We start from the raw sequence: 21,070 nt of genomic DNA on the forward strand, positions 1-21,070 counted from the left end.
TCTTATTTTTATCTCTTATTAATTGCTTTTCTTTAATATTCCATTACTTTTATCTGAATTTTCTCTCTGTTCTTTAATAGCTAAATTTAAAGTGTCAAAGAAGGTCTAAATCAAAAATCCATAATTTCTCATTTTTCTATTAAAACATTCCATAATGTCTTTTGGAAATTCAATTTAAATGCTACATTCAAGCTTTATCAACTAAGCTATTCCCATGAAAAAAAAACAGAGACAATATAAAGTATGTTTAAAATTGTATATGCTTTTAAAAATTACCAAGTGTGTCCTGATAGGAATGAAATTCAATTTTGACAAAGCATCAATAAGAACTAAATTCTCTGCTTACAGTTTTACACATCAGAATGGATTAGAAGAAATTTCTATAGACTAGTTTCTGACTGCACACACATTTCAAGCCTTGTTTCTCCCCTCTGCTCACATTTTCCCTGAACCAGGCACCCCGAACAGACTCTATTACAGTACAACCTCTGACCTTGCATCGTGTTTTCACAGCTGCACAGTGGGCATAGTATTATTCCTGGAAATCATTCTTATACCAGAACAGCTAGCAATAACTCTACATGAAAGAGACAGAAAACCACTACAATGCAACAACTACACTCAGACTAATTGTATCCCTGCTCAACTTCCCTTAGCTGGGTCCCCAAAATGTCCATGCTTCCCCAACACCATCCAACACAGAGTAAAATGTGATGGAGGGGAAGTTGACAAGGAAAGAGGCAGCACTCCTGACCAATTTCATGCAGTCAAAAATATCTTACTTTTGCAAATTTCACAAAACATAACCATAAGAACACATTGCCAGGGGACTCCCCTTCCCCCACCCCCCCCACCCCCCCGCCGCCACTTCCTCACATCCACACCTTGGACCTTGGAAAGGGCCTACACAAATGAAGATCCCTGAAGCTAGAGCTTCATTGGCTTCATGGTAAATCTGTCTCTGATTTTCATTGTTCACTTGATTAACCACAACTATATTCGTTAAGGTAACCCTAACTGCTATGACAAACTAACAAACACGAAGATGCATAATAACTCAAAGATACTTAGAGGTTTACTTCTTGCTATGAAAAGTCCAAAAGAGGAGTTCCTCATGGACAGGTAGCTCTCCTCCAAGGTGACTTGAAGACCCAGATTCCTTGCATCTTGTGGTTCCATCTTCAACACATGAATTCCAAAACTGCTGTGCTCATCTGCATCACACCACAAAAGGAGAAATGGCTTGGAGATTTCTATGTAGAGAGTTCTAGGGACCAGACTCACAAGTGATGTGTATCACCTCCGCTCACATTCCATTACCTAAGACTCAGTCACAGGCAGGGTGTGGTAATCCCAGCACTTTGGGAGGTGGAGGCGGGAGAATCACTTAGATCAGGAGTTCAAGACCAGCCTGGCCAATGCGGTGAAACCCTGTCTCTACTAAAAATACGAATAATTAGCCAAGCATGGTGGCGGGTGCCTGTAATCCCAGCTACTCAGGAGGCTGCGGCAGGAGAATCGCTGGAAGCTGGGAGGCGGAGGTTGCAGTGAGCCGAGATTATGGCACTGCACACCAGCCTGGGTGACAAGAGTGAGACTCCGTCTCAAAAAAAAAAAAAAAAAAAGTCTCAGTCACATGGACACAACTAGCTGCAAGCCAGGAGCTGAGAAAGTAAACCAAGGCTTTGTAGCAGCTCAAGTCTGTAGAGGTTCCCAGTTTTCCTCCAATATCACTCTGAAGTCCAGGGTTACAAGCCTTACATCAATCCTTTTCTGTGGTTGCCAGGGCAGGCACAAATTTAGGAGAGGAAAAAATAAAATCCCTTTCCATTATCTCTATTCCAATGAAGCTACTGGCAAAAGCCAGCGTCGTTTGTATGTGCCACCACTAGATGGCTCTTTAGGCCTTTGGATTCCCCAAGTTTTTGCTCTGAGGTGCTTTTCAGTCAAGCAGTTTGAAAGGATTTTCCAGTCACTGGAGCAGAGATATAAATGGCCCTATTCTTCCTAGCCTCACGCAAAGAATGGACCTGGGCCTGCCTCCACTTTGGGAAGACTGGCAACCAAGATAAAAGAGAAGTCAGTGCTGTTAAACAGAGCATGGGGAAGTCCATTGGAAGCAGAGACACTGAGCCCAGAAGGCTTGGCCAGATGAGCAGCTCTGCTCAGAATGCTCAGCGGAACGTAGCCTCACAGTACCTGTTTTCTCATCTGTTAAATGGAGAATATACTGCTACTTTAATTTAATACGGGTGTCCTGCTTTTCCAAGTGCCTTTACAAACACCCTCTACTTTTGTTCCCATAACGTCCCAGTGAGGTCAGCATTAGGCATTATGGGTCCCACTTTGCAGACGGGGAACTAAGGGACTAAAATGTCAAATAACTTGCCCAGTAAGGTCATCAGGCAAGTTATCCTTTTCATTGTTTCATGCTTTGCATTTTATAAAACACTGCCAATGCTTTGGCTTCCTCATTCCTCACTACAGCCTATGAAAGCAAGACAAGTATTGCCATCACTATCTTCATTCTGCAGACGGGGAAAAAAAGCTAAAATCTAGTGAGGTTGGAGCAATCTGTTCATCTTGGCAGCATTCATGCTATAACTCTCCTTTCCAGATTTCTCCGTTAAAATTAGCTTTTCAGTCTTAACACCAGTTACTTTTCTGGAACAAAAGGGCCAATTCTCTCCACTTATGGTCACATACAAAGTATAAATATTTACATTCTTTTTAAATTTAGAAAAGTCTTCTTTTCTCTCTTTTATAGTTTCTTTAAACATAAAACCATAATTTTAGCCAATGTCAAGATCAGCTCTGCCTTTTGCATGCTTTCGTTGTACATTTTGTCAACTATGTGAATAAAGAGAATAGAAACATAAAGGCATTGATGGAGACTGAGGAGCAAGCAGGTAAGAGAATGTGTGGCCAGTCCTTGGCACCTCTGCGAGAAGCATCTGGACAGAGCAGTGGCTTCCAACTGCGCTCACCCCAGGCCCAGCTGCATCAGTCACATCTGTGAGTCTGGGGCAGTACTGGGCTGTTTTTCAAGCCCTTCTCTTGCCCCAGGGGATTCAGATGCACAGGCAGGACTGAGGACAATTCTGTTCTCCAAAATAAGATGCAGCACTAGAAGTCCACGGTTTGCTCTTCTGTTTGAAACCTGCCTCTTGGCATAAGAAAGATGAAAATCTCACTCAGGAAATATCAAAGTGACTTAAAAGTCAGCTACAAGTATTACACACAGAGTCAAATACAGCTAAATAAATAACAGGACTTGGATCTGCCTCAGACTCCAGACGAAACGGAAATAAATTCATAGCTAAAGGGGAGATTTTATTCTCCAACCATTGGATTTTCAGATCCTACTGACATTTACTAAAGCCTTGCACTGGCAAATGCTATGCTGGAGGCTGTTTGTATTTCAGTTCATCTTCACAACCACAATGTGGAAACATCACGTGTCCCCATTCTAGAGATGAGAACGAACACTGATACTCAGAAATGATGATGTCACTGTCCTATATAGCACTAGTGAGCATCAGCATTGGTTACATCCAGGTCTTAGAAATAACAGTATCTACCAGTACCTGGGAGCCTGCCATATGCCTGGCTCTCAGCAGTAGCTACCTACCTGATTTCTAATTCTCACACCAACCCTGAAAAGCAGGGAATATGGTTATTCCCACTTTCCAGATGAGAAAACTGATGCCTGGGAAGGTATAGTAAGTCTACCAAATGGCATCAGTAAGAAAAGGCAGAAGTGAAATTTAAACCGGTTCAGGCTGGGCCAGTGACCTCTGTGCCAATTCCAGGTCCAAGGTGGCTGTTGTAGCTGTTGCTGTTGTGTTGTTGTTTCACTACCTTTTACTGTCATTCAACTTACTCTCAGCAGTTGGTGTGTAACCTGTAGGAACGGGTAGGAACAAAGGTAAGGTCCTCCCAGCTGAACGGTGGCCCTGCTCAGGAAAAGGATAATACAGTCATGCTGCAGCGCTTCCTGTTTCCTCATGCCATTGTGTGGACAAGAATGGCTTTTCTTACGATGTTCTGCAGCAACCCATGACCCAGACCTGTGCCAATGTGATTCAGATTCCATCCAAGTTCTGGGCTACTGTTCAAATATGTCCTGAGTTCCTCTGGGCCACTTTATCCCCTGCCACGCATTGAAATCCTGTTGCTATGGGCAAAATTGATTAAGAGATCGGATTCTGAGCAGCACTCTGCACCCAGATCTTGGGGGCCCTGGCACTCACATAGCACAAAGCTGACCACCCACCATTGGGCCCTCGGAGGGAGGCCCGATCCCCTCCAGGAGAAGAACCAGACACTACAAACATGCTGGGAAGATGCACCATTCCTGCCAGGCTGCTGCGAGTCCTTTGTGTGGGGTATTGTTTTGTCTTCTGGGGTAAAGGCTCACTCTGTCATTGCTCCTTTACAAACCAGCTCATCTGAAGGGGCCAGTTAGTCACGGATTCCGGGTCATTGTGGAGGGGTAGGATGTTTTCAATGCCAGTGGTTCCAGCACCTTTTAAATCCTGAGACGAAAATCCCAGGGCACCCAGAGCTCTTCCTCATTGGATGCAAAAGAGGGACCAGGAAGTTCAAGGCTCTTTTTCAGCTCTCTGCTGAGGCTTCTTATAACTACCATTGAAAGAGGGTCTTTGTATAATGTTGGAGGCTTTACATATGACACCTAACACACCCACAACCCTGTGCCATATCATTATTGCCATCTTGCAAGAGAGGAAGTTAAAGCTCTGGTTTAGTAATTTGCCCAAAGGCATACAGCTAAAAGGGAAAAGCAGCAATTAACAGTAAGCTCTGTCTGACTCCAATGACGCCAAAGATACCCCCAACCTTCAAACCAATTTTCCAATGGTGCCAGGACCCACCAACAGCAGCCACTACTAGACAGTAGGGAGCTTTTGTTTAGTAAGAAAATTTACCAGCTAGAATCATATAGGCAGGAACAGGAAGTAAATTGTGAACACTGACAGGGTCTCCCTTAGAGTCAAGGAGCCCCATGATCAAGGGAAAGGATTTAAAAGAAAAAAACTGATGACCCAAGTATATCGCAGACAAAGAAGAGAAGTGCTGAAGGTGCTGGGTCCCAGAGGCACAGGTGACAAAACCAGCCCTGACCCAGTGCTCCCAGGGCCTAGCTCCAAAGGAGGAGATCATCTTCCCACAATGCACATGGGGCTTCTGCAGCAAATGGGAGCTGCTGGCACCACCAAGTCTGTTCTGTGTAACCACCAGTTTTCAGTGGTAACTCTCAGGGCCACCACCAGCTTTATAGTGTCTTTGTGCAAATTTGTTTTCAGAAAGCCTTCCCCTTCCTTGGATGCACAGCTTGGTGACACTAGAGCAAGCATGAGCTGGACTCTAGTTTCCACTCATCTCCTTGGCCATGCATGCTTGCACAGTGATGATCTGTACAATCCTCTGGTGCATGACAAACAATGACAGTAGCAGATTTATCAGACACCAGTCCTAGACTCACTTGAATAACAAAGCCAGCCTGAATCCCCTGTTTGGACTTATCTTTTGGACTGGATAAACCTCTAGGGTTATGGCATACACTGAGGAGAGGGGAAGACTGTAGGGAGAGATACCAAGGCTCTATACAAAAAAGGCAGATAGGTGCTTGAGCAGTTATACGAACATAAAAGAAACCTAGTCATAGCTGCCCCCAAATTGTTGAGTTGTTTGCACAAGTTATACTACCTCTCCTGTTCCAAGTCCCTGCTCACTGCATGCTATTCTCATTTGCATGCCATCTGTTTAGGTAGATCCTAGGGTCTTTCCTGGTCAGGAGTGAACTGATTATGTTTCTCACTGTATGTTAGCAAGAGGACTTACAGTTTATAAACTGCAATCTCTTCTGAATTTGGACAGTGTGAGTCAATCCTCAAGCATTGGATCTGTTTTATGGCACTGACTAAATAAATGCCAGATGGAAAACGGGTTTTAACCTAGGCATATGGTAGTAAATAGAACTGAATTCATGCTCTGAAGGCAAGAGTGCCCTGTTGAATTAACAATGTCTGGCATGACTACAGGAGTAAGGAGTAGTTCCTGCCATACATTTGCCAACCCTGGACCACGCCAAATTTCTGCAAATGCCTATTAGTCCTTTCCCCATAGCACATATGCCCACTCTCTTGTACTTTTATCACACACCATGTCCATTTCCTTGCCCATCTTTCCAATCGTGATATCCCTAGCACTTAGCACCATACCTGGCTTAATAAAAAAGTGTGAAATGAAGGAAAGATAGCATCACTCATTGGAGCATCTCACAGAGTTATGAGCTTCTCCTTGTTCCCCTAGGACCTAATTTATGCCCTGAGTCCAGCACGTATCACACAGTGCTATAATTATATGTTGGTTGTCTCTCTGTCCCACAAAGTTAGGTACCACTCAAAGTTAGGACCTGTATTATGTTCATCTCTGCATCTTCACACCTTATGCATGATGGGCACAAAAGAGAAGCTCTATAAAGTTATTTGAATAAACAATTAAATTAATGTTTTATAAATGAATCCCCTCACCCAGGCAGTTTCCCTCACCAGAAATGCCTCCTCTGTCCAAGTTGTTCACCAAATTCTATGCATTCTTCAGTTCCTGCTTCCACCAGAGAATGCACTCTGACTTCACATGCCATAACCCAGCAGCCTCGGCCACACAAGCGTGATGGAAATGGCATGTGGGCGCATAGATTATTTAGTTTTGTTGAGAGGTCTTTCCATTAAGATAGGCTGACATTTCTTTATTACTATTTCCTACCTTGAGAAAAATAGTGTTAGTTTTATACTGTTGCCAAACAAATAGAACCATGACTCATGTAGCCAATTTTGTGTGTTTTTAACAATGCCAGCAATTTCTGACTTTAACAAATACTCCTTCTGAGAAATGAAAGATGGGGTCTTTTGTGAGGTGGATGTTATAAAGAAACCCAAACAAGACTAAAGATATGATTAAGGCTGGGAGCCTGAAAAGCTAATTAGTCACAAGGTCCTAGAGGCAAGTGGGACTTGGGCCTGTTTTAAGCTAGACTGGAACATGCATTTGCAAAGGGGAGGGGCAGGGGAGGCACTCAGAGTTGTTAGACCCCATGAAAGGGAGTCACATGAGAGGCAGTACTCTAGTTCCAAGGCATGTTTGATTCCCTTGCAGCAGTATCCTGAGTTCACAGTGAATTTGGCAGCAAGAAAGGACAGGATCTTGCCGATAGCAAAGACAACTGTCCATTCATGTGACAACTATTTTAGTTCCTGCATGTCAGACACGAGTAGTCCCTGGGGTACAATAGTAAACAGGAGGCACACGGTGCCTGCACTCACAAGCGTGAACCCTAGGGAAGAGGAAGGGTTCCAGGCCCCAGCTAAGTGAGCCCAGCATCCCAGGAGAGCTCCAGACTCAGGTGAACCTAAAGGAAACCAAGGCAGTAGCCGTGTCATACATAGCTCACATAAAGGGTGAAGGGGAAAATTGCACCATCTTGAGCACACAGTTGCTTGCCAGCTTTCCCCCGACCACTGCTGGATACCAAGGTGGCCTTTAGACCCACCTCTTAATGAGGAACAGATTCCCCATGCACTGTTAGGACAGGCTCTTACTGGCCAGGTGCTGAGTATTTGCAGCTGAGTGGAGTTGGATGTGATAAGGTTCGACAGTAGCCTCAGAGAGCTTAACAAGTAGCTAGATTCAAACTCTGCCAGATGTGCCTCATTATTACCTAAGCCTGGGCAGGAATGGACTTGCTCATTTGGCTCTCCAGCATTCTTGCTGCCAAGAGTCCACCCCTCAAATTGCCGGCAGCTTTTAGAGGTTTTGTTACATCTGTACGGAGCCCCTTTCCCAGTATTCTCTAAAATAAAACAAATGTGGTTAAGGTTACATAGGTCCTTTTTAAGCACAAGAAGCCTTGTGTGGCATAATAAATAGGATTAATTTGTATTTGTGTTGATCGTCACTATTTGTTGTATTTTTAATTGCGTAGGACTGCTATAAGAACACAAAAACTGAGTGGCTTAAAATAATATAAATTTGCTGTCTCACAGGTCTAGAGACAAGAAGTCCAAACTCAAGGTGTCAGCAGGACCAACAGTTCTCTGAGAGCTCTAGAGGCAATTCCTTCCTTGGCTTTTCCCGCTTCAGGTGGTCGCCAGCAATCCTGGCCATACCTTGGCTTGTAGATGCATTGCCCCAGTCACATGGCTGTCTTCTCCGTGTGTGTCTTCACACTGTCTTCCCTTTGTGTATGTGTCTACATTTTCCCTGTTTATAAGGATGCCAATCATATTGGATTATCGCCCACCCTAGTGACTTCATTTTAACTTGATTACCTCTGTAAAGACCCCATTTCCAAATAAGGTCATATTGTGAGATACTGGGAGTTAAGACCTCATCTATCTTTTGAGGGGGGCCACAATTCAACCCACAACATTTATTAGAGGTAATAAATGGATCTTGAGCCCTGTGCCAGGAACGTAGCCACATATTCATTCATTCATTCTATCTCTCACTGTCATCACATTCTATGGAAAAATAAATATGATTTTTTTCAACTTAAAATGTTTCTAGGATCATCACCTTTTGAAAGTGGAAAGAAAGATGCCCATGCCATTCATTTAGCAATTAAACTCTCTAGACTCTCTAGTATTTTGTGACATCTCTTGGATTATTTTCTTACAGTTTCTTTTTTTTTTTTTTCTTTTTTGAGACAGAGTCTCACTCTGTCACACATGCTGGAGTACAGTGGGATTCACTGCAACCTCCGCCTCCCAGGTTCAAGCGATTCTCATGTCTCAGCCTCCCAAGTAGCTGGAATTACAGGCACGTGCCACCACGCCCAGATAATTTTTGCATTTTTAGTAGAGATGGGGTTTCACCTTGTTGGCCAGGCTGGTCTCAAACTCCTCATCTCAAGTGATCCACCCGCGTCGGCCTCCCGAAGTGCTTTATATTGTTTCTTTACTCCCATATTGACACCGAACATTTCATATATCTGTATCTTAACTGCCCAACTCAATTTTAGATTCACTGAGGGAAGGGCTTCTAGTGGTTCCTCTCACAGAGGAACATTCTGATCACACTTTATGGGTAGAACAAATGATCAAAGCATGTCACCAACATCCTCTATGCTTTCCAGAACATGTACTGCTTCAAGAAAAATAACTCTGCCCTTTGGCTTGATAAAAATACTGGTATGGTTATTTTTGCCATATACATAATTCCTGCTGCAATTAAGGTTCCCACACAAAAAGGGGTCTCTTTGTATAATAGGTCCTTAACAAATGGGAGCATATGATTATATGACCATTTGACATTTGGGGTGAAGCTCAAGTGCCAACGTGAGTGGAAAGTCCCTTATTTAATTCTAAAGTTCCGTAAAATTCATCCCATCTTTATGGGTTACACATTACTATTGCCAGATTCCAAAAAGTGATAAGAAAGCAGAGGCAAGTCCCTGCCTCTGGTATAGAAGGCAGAGGACTAACAAATGACTACTATAACAGTGTGATTAACTGCTATCAGAGCCTGGGGTCTTTTAGAACGATAGAAGATTCCAAAGTAAAGGTGCTTCATTGATTCCGGGAGCTTAAAAAAGCAGGTGACACTTGGGCTAAGAATGAGAGGCTCAGTAAAAATTAGCAAGCGGAGAAAGTCAAGGAGTCCATTCCAGGCATAAGTAGAACAGGAGTGAATTTATGAAGGTAGCATGGGTATTGAGCATTAAAGCACCTACAATTAGTACAAAATTTCTGGAACACAGGTACTATTAGGAGAGTGGTGCATGAGAAAAAAGAGGCTGGCAAAAGCCACATTTCTAGGCAAAGTCTTTACCCTAGTCGTAACAGGGAGCCATTGAAGGATTTTAACCAAAGAAGTGAAGACACCAGAATTGCTTTTTAGAAATATTACCTCAGTAGCAATGGGAAGGATGGTTGAGAGGATTGTGAGCCTAGAGACAGGAGGTCATTAGGCAATCATGGTACTTGATTAGGTGAGGGGTGATGAAGGCCCAAACTAAGGAAGTGGCATTGTAAAGGAGTAGAGGAGACAGATGAGAGTTGCTTAGAACAGTGTCTTTCAAACTGCAGACCCAACCTATCAGTAAGCCATGAAATCAATTTAATGAATAATAGTCAGGTTTTATTAAGAAATAGAACAGAAACTATCAGTGTAACATATAGCTTCTTAGAAAGAATCTGGGCTCTGTAAAAATTTTTCAATTATATATCAAAATATAATTGAATATTAATATAGATTATAATATAATATTTCCACTATTCAATATGGGGATGTTTGTCTGAATATTGATTTATATAAATATGGTTTTTAATATATTGACACATAATGTCCAGTGAAGTTTTTCTGAAGGTCAAGGATAAAATATTTAAAACACACTGGCATAGAAGGTAATATGAAATAGGTCTTGGTAGCTATTTGAACAGAATGGGACAGGCTAAAAGAGTATGGTGAGGTTGACTGTGGCTAATCAGTCTGTGCATGTGTTCGATTTTGGGCACAAAGTTTGAGGAGTGTATGAGCCCCCAAGAGACTATCTAGGAAATAGGCAAGTAATGGATCTGGGACAGAAGAAAGAAGCCAAGGTTGCAGGTATAGATTTGAGGGTCATTGAAACATTAAGAATAACTAATGCCTTGGGAAAAGACACTAACACCCAGAAAGAATGTATGGAGGGCAAAGAATACAGGACAGAAGTGAGGGAACCCTGGGTCACACCAACGTATAAGGTCACACCAATGAGGAAGAAGGCATGGCCAGGAAGTTAGGAGGAAAACTAAAAGAAAATGAGATACCAAAAACCCAAAGAAGAGAGTTTTAGGAAGACAGAGTCCAACTGTTTAAATGTGGCGTAGAAGTTTGTAGAAGTAAACAACAAAACTTAAGGCTGAAGACCCCGTGTTTGGTAATTGAAGCTTCCATGAGAGAAATTCCTGGGAAATGGTAGGGCAGAGATGGCATTTGCCTAGAACTAAGGTAGCATGGGTATTGAGCATTAAAGCACCTACAATTACTACAAAATTTCTGGAACACAGGTACTATTAGGAGAGTGGTAAATGAGAAAAAAGAGGCTGGCAAAAGCCACATTTCTAAGCAAAGTCTTTACCCTAGATGTAACAGGGAGCCATTGAAGGATTTTAACCAAAAAAGTGAAAACACCAGAACTGCTTTTTAGAAATATTACCTCAGTGAGCAATGGGAAGGATGGTTCCACATAACTAATTTCTTGTAATGTGGAACTTCAATGCTAAACCTGGAACAGTCTCAAGCAAACTGCAATGGTTGGTCACCCTAAGACTCAAAATAGTTAAGGTTTACATAGCAGGTGAGGTAGAAGCAAAAAGTGTAGCTTCTTTTTCAGAGAGTTGACTCTTCTGAGAAGATGACAGAGAAATACCTAGGGAGGGAAATAGGGCTGAGAGCTTTTGTTCTTTCTTTCAAAAATTACTCTAAAAGTTTACTTCTAGCATGAGAGAAAAAAGTGGGGAGCAAGGATGAGGCTGAAGATATGGCTAATAAGGAGAAGATGGAGCAACAGCTTGTCCTCATGAGGCAGGAGGGGCAGGATCCTGAGCCATGAGGGCAAGAGAAGGTCCTGCTTGCTGGAGAGAGAAATTGTGTGGAAAAGTGGGGTGGGAAATGGAGGGGTGTCACAACACATGGTCTCCATCTTGTCAGGACCTGGGAGTGAGAGAAGGGATAGGGTGGAAGCTTGAATGGAGATAGGTAAAGGTTTGGGACATGAGAAGGATACAGAAAGACACTAAAACACATTCCAGGTACCAAGGAACACCCAGCTGAGATGGAGGATCATGACTATGAGGCATGCAAGTATAATTACTATTACCAGGTTAGGATACCCAGCCTGTCCAAAGCCATGCAACTACATGCATATTACAGCATATTTCTAGTCTTGAAAAATACCTACCATTGCACTTAAAAAGAATTCTTGGCCAGGCATGATGGCTCATGCCTGCAATCCCAGCACTTTGGGAGGCGGAGGCGGGCAGATCACTTGAGGTGAGGAGTTCAAGACCAGCCAGGCCAACATGGTGAAACCCCGTCTCTACTAAAAATACAAAACTTAGCCGAGTGTGGCAGTGGGTGCCTGTAATCCCAGCTACTCAGGAGGCTGAGGCAGGAGAATTGCTTGAACCTGGGAGGTGGAGGTTGCAGTGAGCTGAGATCACGCCACTGCACTCCAGCCTGGGTGACAGAGTGAGACACCGCCTAAAAAAAGAAAAAGAATCCTCTATGGTCGGGGATGTGGCTAAGCAAGAGATTAAAAAAATTATAACAGGCTTCAGCAGAAATTGATATAACAGAGGAAACAGTAAGTTCAGTCCTTGGCAAAATGATTACTAATGGGCACTACTTACTGTACCACAGTAAGTGGCATGTCAGACACATTATGTGCCCAGACTGGAAGGCAAGTGGGGAGGAATAGGGCTACATAGGGGCCTGAGTAACAGGATTGGAACCTTGACATAATGCCAAGCCTTGGCTGTCTGTTACTAGGTACTGCCCCCTTCCTCTTAGAAGATATTTATGTATACCCTATGCCAAATCACAATAATACTTTGTGATAGACCGTTATCCAGTTTTTCCAATGGGTAAACCATGCTTCAAATTTGGTTAAGTTACTGGTTCATTGCTGGTAAATCAGCAGAGATGAGATGCACCTAAGTTGATTTAGCCCCTCCCCTTGGCCTTTCTTATTTGTCACCTGTAACAGTGAAGATAATGACAACGAAGCACAGGCCTCTGTAGGAATCAAAGGAAATCATGCATATGAAAGTGCCAGGTACCCCACAGACACTTTATATATACATTTCTCTAGCATAGTGGTTCTCAACTGGCAGAAATTTTGCCTCCCAGGGAGACACAAGGTAATGGGGATATTTTTCTATTGTCACAACTAAGGCAGTGCTACTGGCTTCAAGTGGGTAGGGGCCAGGGATGCTGCTACACATTCTACAATGCACAGGATAGCTCCCACAGCAAAGAATTATGACACCCAAAATGTCAATAGTACCAAGGTTGAAAAAATCTGCTACTAGCATAATACAGGGAACTGGGAACTACACACATGTACAAAGCACAGCAGAGCCTGGCAAGAAACAGGCAGGTCTTGGGATTAGGACACTGGTATGTCTGGATCTTGGATCCACTACTTGCTGTTGATAAGTTAGTTATCTTACCTGAGCCTCAGTTTTCAAATAGGGATAATAACAGTACTGTATTAGTCTGTTCTCACACTGCTATAATGATACTACCTGAGACTGGGTAATTTATAAATGAAAGAGGTTTAATTGACTCACAGTTCCACATGGCTGGGGAGGCCTCAGGAAACTTACAATCATGGCAGAAGGTGAAGCAGCAGCAAGGCATGTCTTACATGGTGGTAGGAAAGAGAGATAGCAAGGAAGTGCCACACTTTATAACCATCAGATCTCGTGAGAACTCCCTCACTGTGTTCTTGTTCATGAGAACAAGAACAGCATGGGGAAACCGCCCCCATGATCCAATCACCTCCCACCAGGACCTCCCTTGACATGTGGCAATTAGAATTAGAGATGATATTTGAGTAGGGACACAGAGCCAAACCATATCAAGCACCTACCTCATGGCAATATTAAGAGGCTCAGTGAGTTAGTGCTTAGCTTAAATGCCTGGAATGCCAAAACACACAATGTTGATATTATCATTAATGAAAGGTATAGCAAGCAAAACAGTAGGGGAGAGATAACTTATTTTACTACACTAGGTAAGAAAGGAGAGGAAAATTAAGAAACATTACAATGACACTATAGTCTTAGTAACAGTCACAGGGTTATTAATGTTTTCCTACCATGCCAGTGTATCCTGGATTGTATTCACAATAGTTTAGATAAATTAAATCGTTATTAAGTAATATTCTGTTAGCACAATGGAATTAATCACCTTTCACCACTTTGGAAGAGATTCAATAGACATTAGCTTTCTGGAGTTGCAAAAGTTCTTATCATCATTAACAGTACTCCTTGCTCTATTTCCTGTGGTGCTTTCTTAAGAAAGGCTTTCTTCAGAAGAAAGTGACTTAGTGATAGCATTTAAAGTTGCATCTACCATTGGTTAATACTCATTTTTTTCCAGAAATTCTTTTCTGAAAATATCACAAGACTTTTGATGTGTGCAACCATGAATCTGGATTTTTACATCTATTGCAGTAACACTCGGTTTTCGACTAACTCACATGCAGGTATTCCTGCAATCAATCCTGGGTGCCTTGAAGCCAAGCAGCTCTCCTTTGCAGCATCATTAGTAGGCAGCCTTTCACTCAGATTTTCTGGGCGTTGCTCTCTTCATGCCTTTCTCTCGGCAGGTCTACAGCACCAAGAGTTCCTCTTTTCCCTTCAGCTGCTCACTTCCCACCAGTCTTTCCTCCCCACCCCTTAACCATCCTGATGGTGCCATGTGTCCTCTCTGCCACATTCATGACTGGTAAAAATATTTCTTTTTCCCCAAATCTCCCTCGGACAACAGATCATACTCCTCCCTGCAGAGCCCCTTCAGATTCCATTCATCAAACCTGCTCTTCAGGGAATAGAGACTCCTTTGGAAACTTCACATCCTTCTCTGTGTCCTTCCGTGGGGACGGTGTGGGTATAAGGACTGAGGACACACAGCAAGGCAGAAACCAACAGAGGTGGAGGGGGAGCTGTGGAAGGAGAGAAGGAGGGATGGTAAAGAGGGTGTACAGCTTGTAAGGGAAAGGGCAATCACCAGGCAAGCAGATAGGCAAAAAAAAAAAAAAACAAAACAAAAAAACCAGCATGGGACTCACAACTCTGTTTCCATGTGTAGAAACCATTTGTGTATACACAGCAGAACCAATCAAGCGCCGCCACAGCCTCAAGACACTTTATTTCCCCCTGAGCTACCCAACCAGCCGTGGAGTAGAAGAACATTACCGTCCTCACCCTCTTAGATCAGGAAACTGATACAAAGAGGTTACAATTTGCCCAATCTCTCCCTCCCAAAGTGGCTGGAAAATGGGGGAAAGACAGGAGAGAAATGGAACCCAGGTTTGCCAAATTTAAGTCTCCTACAAAAGAGATGAGCAAGAAAAGCTGGCCGAAAAAGAGCAATGAGAGGCCAGGCAAAGAAAGAAGGAAAGTAAGCACTGGGACTGATAAGGGTGGAAGGAGATGGAAGCAAGAAGCGGGCAGGGAAAAAAAAAAAAAGTTAAAGTGTGACAGAAGAGAACCCTACCCAAGGACCAGCACAGGAGGTCAGCAGTGGACCACCGGCCTCCGCCCTCAGCCACAGGCTCACCTAACAAAGCTAAGGGACCAGACGAAAAACCGTCCTGTAAGAAAACACCCAAATCAATAAGTCTCCGCTCCATTCTTTTCAATATACGCTTTAATTCAAAATGCACTCAAGGAGAGGGAAGGGAGGGACTAGGACACTGTTTAGAAGGGGCAATTACACTAAGCACACTGACCTTCGCTGAAAAATAGAAAAGACAGGTGGCTACAGAAGCCAGCTCTTGCCCCTTCTGCCGTCCCCACCCCATACCGTCTTGGTTTCTTGGCTCCTCTGGTCCAGTAAGAACCTACCAACGTGTTTGGTTTTGTTTTAACACGTGAGGTTGTGATTAAACAATCCCCAACTCCTCTTCATCTCTTTTTTCTGAAGTTGCTTTTATTAACTGAATTTTTAAAAATCCGGTTTCATCTCCACGTGTATTTTCCACTGTTCTTTAGATGTAGGAGAAACCCATGGAGGCGCGGCGCTCTCCACAGCCGTCTCTAATGGAGGGAAGGGTGCCTCCAAGTCAGTCCCGGTGCGCCCCCTCCTCCCCCGGCGCCCCTTCCCAAACCGCGTCGGGTCTCCAAAGGCTGGAATAAGCGTTGCGGCTGTAGCCCGCGCTGTAATCATAGGACACCTGATGGGGCGGCGGCGGCGGGGGCAGGGCGCAGTCTGGAAAGAAAGGGGAGAAAGAGGCCAAATGGCCCGGCCCGTCCTCCCCACCGGGAGAGTCCGCAGCGGCGGGGTACAGCGGGCGCAAGGGCTCGTTCAAGGTCAAGCCGCCGCGGGGGGCAGTCAGGGGGGGCTTTTTGGTCGGGGGGCAGCCTGGGACGCTCCAGGGCTCGGGGTACAGTAGGTTTCCCACCACTGCGGGCGCCGGGTCAAAGAGGCCGGACTCCAGCTCCGGGGGTCCCCGCAGTACGGAGGCTCCGGCGGGGAACACGTCGAGAGGCTCAGCGGCCAGCAAGACGGCCGCCTCGGTGCCGGCGCCGTAGTCGGGCCCCAGCAGCTCAAAGAACTCCACGGCCTCCGCGCCCTTCTCCAGGTCGCCCAAGCTCACGTCCGGCCCCGACGGGCCACACCCGCCGCCGCCTGCCCGGGACGGCTCCGTGAAGAAGGACGGAGGCAGATTGCGGGCCCGCAGTGGGACCTTCCTGGCCCCTGGGACCGCCGTGGCCCCCGCGGGGCCGGCCGCGTCCCCTCCGGCGCCCCCAGTGCCCGCACCTCCTAGCCCGGCCACCGGTGCAGCCACCGCACCCCCTGCCGGCTCGGCACCCCCGGGGACATGGCGTAGCGAGTCGAAGAGCGCGGCCAGACTTCGACTTTGCAAGCTGGCGGCCGCCGCGGCCTGAGACGCCTCCCGCCGGGGGACAGCCTTGCCGTGGGCCGGGGCCGCGACTGTCGGGGCGCTAGGGGCGGCCAGTGGCCGTTTGGCGGGCGTGTCAGCGGCGCTCGGGGAGGGCGGGCCGGGGGGCACGGCGCCCATGAGGCCGCTGCAGCGCTTGATCTGCTTCTGCAGGTACTTGCGGTGGTTCACCTTCCGCTTTGATTTGCCCGGCTTGTCCAGCGCCAGCTTGATGTTGCTGGACGCCGAGTCAATGAAGCTGAGTAGATCGCGGGTGGCCTCGCGCACGTCCCCTCCTTCGGCTCCCGACAGCAGCGCGCCCGCCGGAGTCCCGGTCTCATCGTCCTCGAAACAACAGCCCTTGTCCAGGGCTCCGAAGGCGCCCCCTAGCCCGTCCGGGGAGCCCCCGAAGCCGAAGGGCACGAAAGGGTGCGTGCTGAGGAGCGCCGCCTGCACCGCCATCGCCGCGGCTCCCGGGCTGTCCGCAGCGCTAGCCGTGCGCCCCCGCCGGCTCCTGCCCGCCGCCCAGGCCCGGCTCGCGTCCCGGCGCGGCGCGCGCGGCGCAGCCTACCAGCTCCGGGCCTGGCTCGCTGCGCGTCCTCCCAGGGGAGCTCATTAGGTCTTGTAAGCAAGGGGCGGAGGGAGGGAGCGCGCGGCTACCGCCCCGGTGGTGCAGGGGAGGGGCTTACTTAGCCTGGCTTGGAGGGGCGGGGGGTCGCTTTAGTTTTCTGAGCTTTCTCAAGCTCAACGCCTTAACCCGTTCGTTTCCCTTTGCTTCGCGGCGTTTCTTTTGACTCCTCCAACCGCAAGGGGTTAGGAAGAGATGGCTGGTCCTCAAACTCCAGCTCATGCCCGTGAGGCCCCTGCAGGGCTTGATATGCTTCTGCAGGTATTTGCGGTGGTGCCTTTCCTGAGGCAAGAAGGCAGGAGTCTAGAGACGTGGGGTTTCAGTCCAGCTGTATAACAACACCTACCAGCTTTTGGGCGCTTGCTTCTGCCAGGCGCTGTCCATCTATTATCTCATTTAATCCTTGAACAGCAGCCCTGTGAATTACATGTTATCACCATTCAACAAATGTGGACACTGCGTCTCAGGGAGGTTCAGTGAGTTGGCCAAGGTCAGATCTAGCCCAGTCTGACTCCAAAGCCATTCCTAAGCCCCTGACAATGCTTGCGTCCTCTCTTGCCCTTGCCTTTCTCATCTATAAGATGGGGGAGGAAAATGAGTATTTCTTAAAGCTCTAGACCTGATCCTAAGGTTCTAACCTGAGTTTTCCCAGGATTCTCAAGCCCAATGCTCTTTCTTCTTGACTGTTTGCCACTTGATTGTTATGAGTAACAATTGGTTAACAGTAAATTGAGGCCAGCAGTGGCCCATCTTTTATTAATACATAGCAGGAGGCAATGGAGAAAGGGGTCAATCTGGCTAAGTCCCCTGTTGCTTGAGAACACCGTGTGTGTATAAAACTCTTAGCATGTTAGAACAAAAGACGGATTGGAACCTCTCCCCTACCTGTCATACCATTTAGGTTATCCTGGAATTTTCGTTGCATTTCGAGAATCATCTTGAAGTTCACTTAAAACTAATTTCACCTGGGCAATCCTTTTGGGATAGATAGAGAAAATGAGCAATAAGGTCATTTTCATAAGAAATTCAGAAAAGGATTGGATTCTGGTCTTAGCCACCACTCAATAACCTCTTGACTTAGGTTGAAATCCTTGCTCTGCCGAGTTCATGGCTTTAGACAAACCAGCGTACTCTCTGTTTAGCTTACTCATGTTAAAAGCAGGTAAAGTTGCCCTCCCCACAGGGCAACTGTGATGTTTAAATGATACATTATTCCGTAATCTGGATGAGTATTCACCCTTACTTCTCTGAAACACAAAAAGGTGACCATATTCCCTTATGTGTCTTCTGGATCATAGGGTGTACATGAGCATTAAGTGAGATCACAGATGCTTCTCGATTTATGATGGAGCAACATCCTGATAAACCCATCATAAGTTGAAAATATTGTAGGTTGAAATGCATGTAATACCCTGATCAATCCTTTGTAAAGTTGGAAAATCATAGAGTTGACCCATCATCAGTTGGGGACTGTGTCTATGAAAACACTGTGTGCGTGATAAAGTGTTCTCTAAATAAGTTACTCTAGTTTAGATGCAGAGCTTGTGTAGGAGAGAAATAGGCCATCTCTTTCAAAACTCTTTTCATTAAGCCTCCTTTTGTAGATGTAGTGAAACCATTTTTGAACACCATGAGGGCACAGCCTTACCAAAGAAAAAGGGCCAGATGGGCCATCAGAGACATGCAAATCAAAACCACAGTGAGATACCATCTCACACCAGTTAGAATGGCGATCATTAAAAAAAAGTCAGGAAACAACAGGTGCTGGAGAGGATGTGGAGAAATAGGAACACTTTTACACTGTTGGTGGGACTGTAAACTAGTTCACCCGTTGTGGAAGACAGTGTGGCGATTCCTCAAGGATCTAGAACTAGAAATACCATTTGACCCAGCCATCCCATTACTGGGTATATACCCAAAGGATTATAAATCATGCTGCTATAAAGATACATGCACACATATGTTTATTGTGACACTATTCACAATAGCAAAGACTTGGAACCAAACCAAATGTCCATCAATGATAGACTGGATTAAGAAAATGTGGCACATATGCATCATGGAATACTACACAGCCATAAAAAAGGATGAGTTCATGTCCTTTGTAGGGACATGGATGAAACTGGAAACCATCATTCTAAGCAAACTATTACAAGGACAGAAAACCAAACACCGCATGTTCTCACTCATAGGTGGAATTGAACAATGAGAACACTTGGACACAGGGTGGGGAACATCACACACCGGGGCCTGTTGTGGGGTGAGGAGGGGGAGGGATAGCATTAGGAGATATACCTAATGTAAATGACCAGTTAATGGGTGCAGCACACCATGGGTGTAACAAACCTGCATGTTGTGCATGTGTACCCTAGAACTTGAAGTATAATTAAAAAGAAAAAGAAAAAAGGCCAGATGAACGTTTTTCATTTAGAAGATGAAGTAACCACTTCCCAAACCCACATAGCTGAGCCAAACTTTTTATTTTAAATTCGAGTTGGCTCAATTATCATGGACTTTTCATTTGAGTTACACACAACATTTTGTCCTCCATGACTGAACTGTCTGTTTTACTCTTGGTGGCATTCACATTCAGAAAATTGTGCAGACCTGTCACTGATTTGTGCTTCTTACCCTCCAGATGTGGATGTCAGCACTGCCCTTCCCCTTTCCTACAGGGCCATTCTATAGGCTTCCAGGTCTGGCAGTCAATAGCACTAACTGGTTTTGTTGTTGTTCTTGTTGTTGTTGTTTCACCTTATGTCAACTGAGCAACTGTCTTACAAGTCCTTGGACACCAATTGCACAGTACTCTACATTTAATTGATATCTTAGTCTGAAAAAACTCTTAATCGCCAGAGTTATCTAAATCCTAAAATCATATTCGAAATAAATGGAATATGAAAAGGTTCATATGTAAAAGTCTTTCTTCATTTCCATTGGAGTTCTGCACATCAAAGTTGATTTGAAGTTAGATGAAGCCAGGGTCAAATTCTGGCCCTGCCTATTGCTATTGAACTGCTTAGACAAGTCAGTTCATCTTCCAAAGTCTCAAGCTCCTTACCTGAAAAAAGGGAATGGTCATAATTGTTCTCAGGGTGAGAATTACATGATGTAACAGGCAAGTAATGCCTCTGAATCTTACTTTTCTCATCTGCACAATGGAGATAATCTCAACTCCTCAAGGTTTTTGTGAGACAGTATATATAAAAGCACCTGACCCAAAATAGCAGTTCAACAAATGTCCATGTTCTTGATTCCTTAGGCCCCACTCATTCCTTACCAACACATTAGCTTATGAAACCAGCATCATTTGTCCTTTTCCTCAGCAAAGTGAGTGACTATTTTCAAATGCAAGAGAGCAGCTATACTTGGGGGTTGTAGAAACTTACAAAAAGACAATGAAATATAGGAGAGAGCATGCTAAAACTGGAGCCGGAGACTGATACTGGAGTCCAGTCCTGCCTTTATTATCTGACTGCCTATGGGAAAGTCACTTAACCTTCAGGACCTCGATGTTCCCATCTATAAATGGGGAATAATAATGTATCCTACTTTATAGGGCTGTTGTGAAAATCAATAAGATAATGGAAATTAAAACTTTTGTAAACCATGGAGCTCTATATACAAATATAAGAAATTCATGGCTTAGAAGTTCTATAACCTGATTCACAAAATTGATCCTTACAAATAAATATCCATCCAGTCACTGATTTTTTTCCAACAGAAAGATATTGACACCCACAATGTGCTCAGCACTATGC

General features: G+C 45.0%; 1 protein-coding gene across 1 annotated transcript; it reads right to left on the minus strand.

The window, feature by feature from the left end:
- Window positions 1–15,425: 15,425 nt before the first annotated feature.
- Window positions 15,426–19,229, minus strand: FAM181B (family with sequence similarity 181 member B). Its single transcript, XM_008020301.3, has one exon. The coding sequence runs from the start codon at window positions 17,141–17,143 to the stop codon at window positions 15,863–15,865; it is 1,281 nt and encodes a 426-aa protein (XP_008018492.2). The 5' UTR covers window positions 17,144–19,229; the 3' UTR covers window positions 15,426–15,862.
- Window positions 19,230–21,070: the final 1,841 nt, after the last annotated feature.

This window comes from Chlorocebus sabaeus, chromosome 1 (genome assembly GCF_047675955.1).
Source record: "Chlorocebus sabaeus isolate Y175 chromosome 1, mChlSab1.0.hap1, whole genome shotgun sequence".
NCBI classification, from domain to species: Eukaryota; Metazoa; Chordata; class Mammalia; order Primates; family Cercopithecidae; genus Chlorocebus; species Chlorocebus sabaeus.

Coding starts and splice junctions, on each gene's coding strand:
- FAM181B (XM_008020301.3), bottom strand. CDS start 17,143: ATGGCGGTGCAGGCGGCGCTCCTCAGCACGCACCCTTTCGTGCCCTTC.